The sequence below is a fragment of the Psammomys obesus genome, unplaced genomic scaffold (genome assembly GCF_907164565.1).
Source record: "Psammomys obesus unplaced genomic scaffold, mPsaObe1.curated_primary_1811, whole genome shotgun sequence".
NCBI classification, from domain to species: Eukaryota; Metazoa; Chordata; class Mammalia; order Rodentia; family Muridae; genus Psammomys; species Psammomys obesus.
This window is the reverse complement of record NW_026596460.1, coordinates 2,556,588-2,568,701: the sequence shown is the minus strand read 5'-3', so window position 1 is coordinate 2,568,701 and position 12,114 is coordinate 2,556,588. Positions and strand designations below refer to the sequence as shown.

At 37.0% G+C, this 12,114-nt stretch overlaps 1 protein-coding gene across 1 annotated transcript in view; it reads left to right on the top strand.

The window, feature by feature from the left end:
* The first annotated feature begins 3,847 nt into the window (after positions 1-3,847).
* Cntnap2 (contactin associated protein 2) overlaps positions 3,848-12,114 on the top strand; it is a 2,205,170-nt gene continuing 2,196,903 nt past the window's right edge. The window contains 3 exon segments of the mRNA XM_055598313.1: positions 3,848-3,936; positions 4,270-4,726; positions 4,729-4,828. Of these exon segments, the coding sequence (XP_055454288.1) occupies positions 3,848-3,936; positions 4,270-4,726; positions 4,729-4,828 (646 nt within the window).

Sequence of the window (12,114 nt, the reverse complement as noted above, 5' to 3'; positions counted from 1 at the left end):
TGGCTGGGATACAGAGTTAATAAAATGTAACTGATAAGAAAAAAATAAAATTAAAAAAATCTCAAAATTGACATTGAAGACAGTTGTTAACAGCAATGAAGGTGCCTAGGACTTAATCCAGCTTCTTGACAGAGTTGGGTAGTCTGTACTCCAGAATTAAAGTTTATTTAAGGAGAATTCCAAGGGTTCATTGTCTCTAAAAGGTATCTTATTTTCAGTGCTTCATTCAATAGAGATTTTGTTGTTGTTGTTGATTATGCAATTCTTTTTTGGGGGTGTGCGGAGGCTTCTTTTTTAAAATTTTTTTAATATTAATTACAGCTTGTTCACTTTGTAGCCCAGCTGTAGTCCCTTCCCTCATTCCCTCCCAATCCTACCTCCACTCCCTCCCTCAGCAACTCCCATGTCCTATCCAAGTCCACTGAGAGGGGAGGTCCTCCTTCCCCTCCATCAAACCCTAGCCTATCAGGGAACATCAGCACTGGCTGCATTGTCTTCCTCTGTGGCCTGGTAAGGCTGCTCCTCCATCAGAGGGAGATGATCAAAGAGCCAGCCACTGAGTTCATGTTAGAGACAGTCTCTGTTCTCTTTATTCGGGTACCCACTTGCTTACTGAGATGCCATGGGCTACATCTGTGCAAGAGTTCTAGGTTATCAACATGCATGGTCCTTGGTTGGAGTATCAGTCTCAAAAAAGACCCCTGTGCCCGGATTTCTTGGTTCTGTTGGTCTTCTTGTGGAGCTGCAGTCCCCCCCAGGTCTTACTAACCACTTCTTTCATATGATTCCCTGCACTCTGCCCAATTTTTGGTTATGAGTCTCAGCATCTGCTTTGATACACTGCTAGGTTGAGTCTTTAATAGTCCTTTTGTGGTAGACTCCTGTACCATTTCTTGTTTTCTCCTTCTTTCAATGTCCATCCCATTTGTCTTTCTAAGTGAGGAATGGGTACAGAAATTGTGGTACATTTACACAATGGAATACTACTCAGCAATAAAAACAAGGAAATCATGAAATTTGCAGGCAAATGGTGGGATCTAGAAAAGATTATCCTGAGTAAGGTATCCCAGAAGCAGAAAGACACACAGGGTATATACTCACTTATAAGTTGATACTAGACCTATAGGATACGATAAACATACTAAAATCTGTATAACTAAAGAAGCTAAACAAGTAGGACCCAGGGTAAGAGGATCAATCCTCACTTAGATGTTTTTTCTTAAAGACAGTGTTAGAAGTGAATTATTTTAGCTCTTTTCTACTTAGTTGCTACTTTATGGGTTTCAAAAATTTGCTATCTCATATATTTTTAACTTTTTAAACAGTTTGAATAGATACTGGTAAATAGACATAAAGAATAAAGAATACTTTTTTGAGTATTTATTCTTAATAATATGAGAATACTAGAGAAATCATCTCATTAACATTTACTGTAAAAGTATTTGATATAAAGATAATACAAACTTATTTTGAACTTCACGTGTTATATGACAATTTTGCACATGAAAATGGCTTGTAAATATAATGTTGGCATTTAAAGCAATGTCAATTCCAATGAAAATAGATAGTAAAGAATACTGAAGAAATATTGAAGATAGAATAATGGATGAATGTGTGTGCCCATGCATGTATTTGCTTCCCTTCTTTTCCAAGAATGCCCTTATTTTCTATTTATATGCCATTGCCCGCAGGTTTCTTTGCCTTCAGCTTTGATGTACTTTATATCTAGCTAATGCGATAGTTAAGATCATTGCCAACTGTATTCAATCATTTTCAAACACAAATGCAATGCAGACCCTGATCTGCATCCACTCTTTGAAGCATGGTTATCAGATATAATAGACATCGGTTAAGGCTGTTGACAGCCCTCCTGATATTATATCATCATTATCTGACCAAAAGAAACAAGCTTAGAGACTGCAGCCTTCTCACTAACATATTCCTAATTTAGGGAAAATGAAATTTCTTCACATAGTTCAATAGTGAAGTGGTCAGAAGAGTAAGATGGAGCAATAGCACCCAAAGAATCACTATTTACGTTTTATTGCTTTCACTGTGTTGTGTCTCTCTCCTAATACTAAAATCTAGTTAACAAGATTGGGAAGGAAAAATAGCTGGGCTGTAAATTGTGTTGTAATGTTCAAGCTGATGCTCAGGGCTTCTATCAAGGTCTTTGGTCACACATAAAATCAGCCCATGTTAAATTGCATAAAAGTGACATGGTGTCATCTGTACCCTTTAAAAACAGCATGCTGTTGCAGGTTTTGTTTAACTTTGGTCATTTAAAGAAATGACTATAAACTGATTAGAATGATTTTAATGAAAATCATTTTATGTTATGAAACAATTAACTAGATATATCTATTGCAGCTGGTTTTGGTCAATATTATAATATATACATTAGTTACAAATCTGCTTACTTTATACACTGAATGTCATCCACTGAAGTACTAAACCATGCTACTCCCAATGTTCCCTTTTTATTTCCTTCTGTCCACAGTACTTTAGAGCCACATTAGTGTAACCAATGAGTTCAATGGCCAAAATGGAGACAGACTTAAACAATGGACTGTTGTAAAAAGTTATGCTTTTTCATAATATTTTCCTCGTGCTTTGTTCCTTTGAACTCTTACAGTTGGTTGATGAAAGTCCTACACAGAGTTCTGGCATGTGTTTGTGGGCTTATGACAGTGTGTGGGAAATAGAAAAGAAACATTTTCTAATCATCACAGATCCCTGAGCCCTATTGTATGAGGAGAAAGGTAGTTTATAAACTGGGGGGTTAGATTCTTCTTCCCCACGATTGTTCATCGAGTATTTTTTCAGAGTTTACCCAATCCATAGTTTTTACTAGAACAATGCATCCCTTTAAATCAATAAGAAAAACAGCTTAAATTAATGCTGAATCACGCCCATTAGCACCATACTGATTATGCAGCACACAGCTCTGTTTACAGTAGACCTTTCTAAGACCTAAGCATAACATCAAAACTCAGAATCTGTTCAGGGAGTAGGCAAATCATCATAAAATTTTTATTTATCATGAAAGGCAAATGCTTACTCATTGCATAACACTGAAAGACATGGTTACTCCTCCTCAAACCTTCCTAAACATCATTAGGTATTTAGAAGACCTATAACTCTTAATTGTGTCAGTAAAGTCAGTGAAAGAATTGGTTCTGTGGGGAGAAAAGAATCCAAGTAATTCTTGGGGCTGGATGTTAGAAAACCAAATTGGTAGAGAGTGTGGTTAAAGAGGGGAAAGCTTGAACCTTGCTATTAAAATCGTCTAAATGATTAGAGAAACCATCCTTTCTACAGATGTCCCTAGTTCTCAATACTTGCACCACCCTGAGTACCCTGAAGTGATTGCAATTTGACTGCTTATTTATTCTAGTTTTGCTCTTGGGTTTGCTTGGGTTTGTGTTTGCAGTGTGTGGTTTTCTCAGCAGCATGTGTTTGGTGAATGCGTTTACGTGTATGCGTGTTTATATATGAATAAATATGAATTAATTACACCTTTAAAACATTTGCATTAGGTACGTCTGCAATTTTCTCTCTTCTCCAGCAGCCAGGATGCTAGGATAATTCGGAAGAACTGCCTTTCAGACTCCTGATTGTGGTTCTCGAGGGTTCTAAGCTCCAGGAGCCTATACCATCTATGTCCGAAGGGGAGGAGAGAAACCTAAGAGAGAGCATCCCAGAGAGGATTTTTTTTCCTTCTGCTGGGTCAGGTCAGCAGGGTTCTTAGATTACACAGCAAATCCCCAACTTCAGCACCGCGGACAGCAGCGCCTCCAGCCTTTAGAGCGGCGCATCTTTTCTGCCTTGACCCCGAATCCAGTTAATGGACCTGGGCCGGTACCGTCCTTCTTCCTTTTGCTTCCAGAGCAGGCAAAGCCAGGGCAGAAAGGTTGTTACAGCAAGAGAAGTACGGTAGGAAAGAGAAGAAAGAGGAGGAGGAGAAAGAGGAGGAGGAGAAAAAGGAGGAGGAGGAGGAGGGGCCGGGAAAGGGAATAAGAAGGGAAGTGGGAAGGCTTCCCTTAGCCAGGCTCGCCCGGGTCTGCAGGCGCTGCCGGGAGGCAGCTGAGTCTTCAGCTCCGGGCTGCGGTGGCGGCTGCTGTAGCTCTCCAGCCAGAAATGCTTCTCAGTGCTGCGCCGCGCTGAAGCCGAGCATGCACCGTTGGGCTGCGCTCTGCTCCGCACATCCTTGATCTCAGCCTGGGAGCTGACAGCCTACTGGAAACCCCTCTGAGTCGCGCTGCCCAGTGGCCACCAGAGCGCTCGCCCGCAGTGGCAACAACAGCATCATCAGACCCACAGCTCGCTGGTTCTCTCCTGCAGGCTCAGTGCTCTCCAGATTCCCCCTAAGCGTCCTTTGGTATTTTTTTTTTTTTTTTTCACAAGAGAGGGCGGGGTAGGTGTCAGTCCCCTCCTCTCTCTCACCCCTCCTATTGCTTCTCGGTTTGAATTTCTTCCCCTGGCATTTCACTGGCTCGCAGAGCAAAAGACCGGACCCACAGTGAGGGGAAAGACTGGCTGCGCCTCCGCTGCTGCTGCCAGCCCAGAACTGGAACCTACAGGGGGTGAGGGGAGAGGAAGCGAAGCAGGAGGAGCTTGACTTCCTCTCGCATCTGAAGACAGACTAGCTCCCTTCAAGAACCTCACGGAGAGACTGACTGCATCTCCGCAGCAAGCTTTTGGAGTACAGCTGGCCCGGAGGCAGAAAGGATGGTGATGCCTCTGAGAGCAGGCTGCAGGGCAACGCTCTCGCTCTGGATTCTCAGCAGCTTCATCTGCAGAGCCTGGACGGCTCCCTCCACGTTTCGTAAGTAGTCCTCTCCTCTCCCTGGCTCCCTGCTGGAGCCACTTCAGTGCCGCATTGGTGTAAGGGCGGCCGGGTATGAACTCTGAGGTGCAGCCTCAGTTCTTGTCCGTGGTGTAAGTGTTGGTGCCTGCTTGTGTGTTTGGTGCTCCGCACTTGCACCCACTGCCGCAGAGAAACTCCAAACCCAGGGAGCTACTTGTATAGTGGAGAGGATTTTTATAGTGCTGGATGCTTCTGGAAAGTTGTTCCTTGTCTTGAAGATTGCTCCGCAACTGCTTGGTTAGAGTGATGAGTGTAGTCATTCCTTGGGACCTATCTGTGCAGACTGGAGACAATTACGTTTTTCTTGGCTAGGACAGAAAAGGAGTAGAAGTTTCTGATTTTTATTGATGGTTTTGACGTACGTGTTCGTCTGAGGAGGGAAGGGGAACATTCTTCAAGCAGTTCAGGCACCCATGGATTCACTAATCTGCACCCTCCTAAAAAGTTAATGCTCATTTAGCACTTGTTTGTATATATTTAAAAAGTAAGTCTATTATCAGAACTGACACTGCACTAATTCTTTAGTAGTTTGCGGTGTGATAGGCATGACTCATGAAGGCCAGGGCTTGGGACAGCTAGTGCAAATGTCATTAATGGGATAATGAAGAAACGGTTTGAAAGTTTTTAGGAAAATGATGTGTTTTCAGGAGAATGTGTGGTCTTTAAAGAAAGAGAGGGGTATTATTCATGCTTTGATGAGGTTTGGACAAATGAAAGATCGGGCCCATTTTCTGCATTGCTTTAGGAATGCATACTGTGTATAAAGAGAGGAAAGACATAGTTGGCTTTCTGAGAGAGTTAACAACTGGACTGATTCTCTGTAGCACTTTATCCAGTGTTTTTAAGCACAGCCTTGTTTGTGAGATTGGATTAATCCATTGGTGACAGAGTATGGACTGTGGAGTTAAGAGTGAAATATTCTCCACCTAGGATAGATGGAATTTGTAGCTTCCAGATGCTTCACACATGATTTGCCCTCTCTCTGCTGAAAGTTCTGTGGCTGTATTGATGTTCACCTTTGTCTGTATTTTAATATTAATATTATTATTGCAATGTCTAAAATATAAAGAACAGCCTTGAAATGGGTTTTAGATGTTGTGGTCAACTATCATACACAGTGCTGTCATTAGTAGTATTTTGACATATTTCCCAAGTATCTTCTATGAGATTTTCTTGCAGTGCCTAAAGATCGAGATGCAAAAAAAAAAAACAAAAAACAAAAAACAAAACAAAACAAAAAAAAACAGATAACTAAGTTGTAGTGAACTTAAAAAAAAAAAACTTTGTGGTATTCTCAGAACACAACCAAGCCTTAAAAATATGTATTGTTTTTATCCATGTTGATTGTATAAACTTAAATGGAAATTATAAAGCTAGACTGCTTGATGTTAACCTCTACAAAAATATGTAGCACTACCCATGGGAAATTACTCTGATGGAATTTCAATTTCCATTTTAAAATCTGCTCTACAGTAGTACAAAATTTGCTTCCACATTCGTGTAAACTCACCAAAAGTTAAAATGTGTTGTACTCTCTGATTTGAGTCTCTACTTTCCAGTAGATTCCAGAATTCTCTGTCTTATCTTTCTTTATGCCTTAGTAGGAATGGGTTGGTCTGGGCCATTCAGTATGTGTTTAGAATGATTTATTTGCTCTTGTTGCATTGCTATAGTTCAAAAATTTAAAAGGTGTTATTCCAGAAATATGTGCTTAGTTTTCACTACTTAGAAATCAGGGAAAATAACACAAAAATTACTACTTTAAAAATACTTGTGTTTCAAGTTTAGGACTTACTTAGTTGTTATTTGATATAAATTAAATAGTTAAAATATATAATAGGTTAATAGAGATAGGTTTTTTTTTGTTATATTTCATTTTAAACTCTGAGATACAAACCCAAAGTTGTCCTACATCCTGGAAGTGAATTTAATAATGACTGATATTCATATTTATTAATGAGACTGAACTTTTAAATTTAGTTTATTTTATATAATAACAAAAGCTATTAATTTTACATTGTATTTTGAAACACTGTATGATATTTATGTTTTTAATACCTAGAAAGGTTCAAGGCAGAAAAAAATGTAACTCCATGAATCTAAGTTAATGAACAGCTCAACCAGGAGGGGTCATCATGACACAGAAAGTAGTAGAAAACTCTGAAAGGAGGAGTTCATGTAGTTCATGTTTTGAAAATATGATGACTATGCTCAAACATCGTGCTCCAGAGTAACTTTGTAGTATAAAAAGCATTCTTGCATAAATGATTAATATTTTTTACTTTCATAATATACATTTTCTGTAGACCATGGCTTAAGCTTATTTCTTTCTGCTGTTCTGGGCATGTACATAAAGGTTGTTCTTCCTATGTTTTGTAGATATATTTCAATTTAAATTAAAGCCATTATTTCTTAGATCAAATAAAAATACGATCTATTTATATGTGACCATAAAAACGATGCAACGCTGAGCTGAGAAGTGTGTGCATCCTTTCCTGTGAAAGCTCATTTGAGAAGCTCAGAAGGAGCTCTTCACCACTAGGGGGTAAATTGATTAGACCACGCTTTTAACACTTATAGAGTGCCCTAAATGATAAGGGGCTTACGCTAGAACTTAGTAAGTTTGATTTCTTAAGCATTACTGATTTTTTTTTTTTTTTTACTTAAATGTTTACTCATGAAGGCCAACTTATGTGATCCTTGTGGAACTGTTCTCATAAGATTTACTTGAATTATATTGTGAAATGTGTTTTGCATGTGTGCAAATAATGTCTTATGAATATACTGTTACATATATGGCATACACAAGCACATGCATATATATGTGTGGTTTACATATATGTAGTAAAATGGATGAATAATACATCAGGTAGACATCAACATAGATGTAAATATGTACATATTTATTTGTTGTATAACATCATTTAAGAATTTTATTTTATCATCAAGATCGTAGTTAGGCCTTTACCTGTACAGTGATAAAGATGTGAGACAATGTTTATTGATCTCATATATTGCTCCCAAAGTGGTATTTTTAAATATAATGTATGAAAATAATACAACATCAAATGCTATCATTTTACGTCTAGTTCACCAGAATAATGAGTTTGTTAGAGAAGAAAATTTTAACGGAAAGCATGCTTTTGACCAGTAGGACTCATAGAAAGAAGGGTTATACATTTTTTAGATAATGCTAATTATTAAGAAGTGAACCTTTAACTGATTGGAGATAAGGACAGATCTTGGTTTACAGACATTGGATCTTATACTCAGATGATGATGTTAATTTTAATGTTTTAATCCTTTACCACAAAGTAGAACTAATTTGCATAAAACATAAATCTCTATATTTGATAAATATCTCGATTAACCTTCATGCATTTATACATATGTAATTCATCATTTGTGAAAGTTTCAAAGTTGTTTTATGTACACTACATTTTTAATGATTATATTTTTTATTTTTTATAATTTATTCACTATGTACACTACATTTTAAAATGTATTTATAATGCATGCTTTTTATTATTTTTATTATTATTTTTAAGCTTCTATTCCATTTGTCTGATTCAATAAATATTATTAGCAAAAAGGACTTATTAGATCTTTAAAATAAATGAATCAGTCTTTATGCCTGATAAATTGCATACGGTTTAAAAAAATAAAAGTCTTGTGATATGACTAACCCTGTTTCACTTGAGTTTTAAAAAATTCTGTATTTATTTGTTATATATAGAGCAGAGAATATACATGTATATTACATATATTCTCAAGTGAAATCTACTTTGTAATGTTATTAAAAATCTTAAATATAAACAGAAGAAATTGCTGAGTAGCAAATTTCCTCTGGTGCAAGCAGGACGACCTGAGCTGAGATCCCCAGAACCCTGTAAATACTGATTTTATATTGCACATCTGTAATCCTAGTGCTGGTGGAATAGAGACAGGTCAATCCCCTCTGACTCCTGGACAGCTAGTCTAGAAAACCATTGATCAGTTCAGTGAGATTCACAGTCTCAACAACAAGTAACAAAGTAGGACACTTGAGTTGTAATTCTGGCTTCCATATACATGGACACACATGGGAATGAACGCAAATGTGCACACACAAAAAACACACAGACACACAAATGTTGCAAAAGAGAAAATGTAAATTTAAACAGCACAAATGAGCATGCCAAAATGGAAATGGGGGAAATCCTGCAAAGTCTTAATCCTACACAAGCAACTATAGAGAATGGAAGAAAGCTGGTAGTAGGTGAGTGGTCTCTCCCACAAAAGAGCACGTCGGTTGGTTGACTGGTGCCAAATAGCTCAGCCCTGAAAACATACATACAAGTAACATTATATGGGCCGATTCAGTTATATTTAGTGATACATATGTATATACATAAATATAGATGTTTGCAGTAACAGTTAACAAGAAAGAAAGCCACAAATTTAAGGGAGAAGTTTATGAAGAGGTTTATGGGGAAATTTGAAAAAAGGAAATGGAAGAGAGGAACAATGTAATTATATTATAATTTGAAACAATAAAGGGCTAATAGAAACATGTTTCCTCCATAGTGACTAATATTGAAAAGTGAAGAAAGGCAATATACATAGACACGTTTTAACATGTGGTCTTTGATTTAAAAGTGCTTTGTTTTATATTCAATAATGCAAACCACTCTAAGCAGTTGTATGATAAGTAAATATTATATTACTGTCTATACCATTATCTTACTTTGGATGTTACCAGTATTTCCAGATAGATGAATAGTGTCTAAAAGCAGTTATCAGAATTTATGAATCTATGTCTATAATTATTTAATACTGAGTTGTTTGGAACTACATGATTTTTTGCTGTTTTACATATATGAAGAGTAATGAGATTATTTTTACATAACTTTTAATACTTTAAGGTAAAAAATAAGATGACTTCTAACACAGTGAACATTTGAAATTATGGATTTTATCACCTCCTGAAATGTACACAATCTGGACATTGGGATGTAGAAATATGACAGGTTTCCTGGTCAGAATAGGTTCTTTTTTTTTTTTTTTTCAGGAAGAAACTATATTTGAAGCTCTCGGCCTCTCTGCTAACATTTCCTTCATTTCTTTCCAGGTTAGGAGTAGGGATATCTCTGCATGTCAGTGGGAAGTGTAAGGAGGATGTGTCAAGCATCTCTCCTCTCTGCTGAAAGCGAGAATTAGTATCTTCAATATGAGTGGTAGTGTGAAGAAAACATGTTGATTCTTTATTTCCAATAACTGGAGTGTCTGTTGAATGCTAGAATGAAGATTAATGAACACAATTTGTCTCACATTTAACCCCCGTGCCTTTGATTCATTCATAATTATATAGAACTTAGTATTTGAGCTCCATCTAAATCCCTTTCTGATAAAAAAAAATTCAGAGAAGAGAATTTTGATTATTGAGCCAGCTAAAACCATAAACTGCTAAAAATTTTCATAATAATATTATTTGTAAATGAAGCTCAGTATGAGAATATTTCTGCAGGCTTTGGAATCAAGGAGTGAGCAATGTTTGTTTGTTTGTTTGTTTGTTTGTTTGTTTGTTTTCATGTGCTATCCTGCAGGAGAACTGCAGTTTTTATGTGACTTCCTGGGTGCCTCATTTGTGCCTTTCTTCTGCATGATGCTGTTAATGACATTTATTTCTGTGAGAAGCATATTACCACTTAACACATAGCCTGGTGGTGGAGTGGTTCCTGCAGGTCCACTTTCATCTTATTTATGTCACAGGCAAGTTCCCCAACTCGCTGACCTGTTACTCCATGCCTACTGTTATACCTCTCATCCCGTCTATTAAGTTATGAAGACACAGATTCTGCTGGTCATGTATCCTATGACAAATACCACAGCCATGTTTGAAATCGACGTCGATTGCTTTCTTAGTCGGAAACTTGGTATACAGATCTCTTTAAACTCTTGCTTAATTCATTTGGGTGGCAGACAAATCATACCAACAGCTTGAAGTATTTAACTGTTTTTTTTTATAACACTCCAGATTTTTAAACCTCCCCTGATAGTAGGAAATCTGGAAATAAAGATGTAGTCATTGGCTCCGACTTTGCCTGCTGAAGAAAGCATATTTTTGGTACACTGTAAAAGCGTGGAAGAAATATAGAAGTGCTCCTGAGAGCTACAGTCTACATTTTCCTTCTGATTTGAGTTTGTTTGAAATGCCCTCATAAATATGAGTAATGAGTACTCCCTTTTCATCTCTCAATGCTTAGGGAAGTGATAAAATTAACCCTGGGAATTTTTAAGTAGAAACAATACCCTTAAACTTAGAAAAGATTTTGATAGTTTAGGGTTCTGCCTTTTCTGGTATAGCCTTTCCTTTTTTTGTTTGCACTGTGATGGTGGGCTAAGATGTGAATCTCAAGAAATGACAGGCAATAGAGGTGTGACCTACATACACCCTGTCAGATTTGCTAAGCCTGTGCTGTGCGGTGCCTCAAAGTTGGGATTGTGTTATATAAACTTTAATGAAATTCAACAAGGATTTACTCACCTCACTGTCATAATGTCATGTTGGAATAGTATGTGAAAAGAAAAGTTTTCTCAATGCCACAATTTCTCCCAAACCATCATGACTACATCCGCTTTGTCTTTCTGTAAGGCTAATATTTGAAAGACATGCACAGATAAAAGTAAATTGCATAGTCTGAATAAACCAGCTTTTGAACATGAGAAACATCATTTGTTAACAAATAATACATTTGAATTTTTGTCATCTGAAAACTTAAGGTGCCTATTGTAACTCACATAGACTTAGTTATCTTGGACTGATGTCAGATACAGGCTGATTAAATAGAAGCACCCTGCTAGTTCGTTTTCCTAGGGAGCCATAATGCAACAAAGATTGAGTTCTTAAGTGTTCAAAAATATGTAACCTATTTTTTAGACATTAAACAGTATTCCGAGATGGAAAAACATTATAAGCAACGTCATGTTGCCGAATGTTAGCATATTTTAGGGGCAGCATTTGTTTATAAGTTGCTGATCTCACAGAAGACAAAGGCTTGTTCTGCTTTATAGTACTTAAATTGGTCAGAAACTTAGGATGGGAATTTACAATATTATAGAATATCTATCTATCTATCTATCTATCTATCTATCTATCTATCTATCATCTATCTATCATCTATCTATCTATCTATCTATCTATCATCTATCTATCTATCTATCTATCTATCTATCTATCTATCTATCTATCTATCTATCTATCT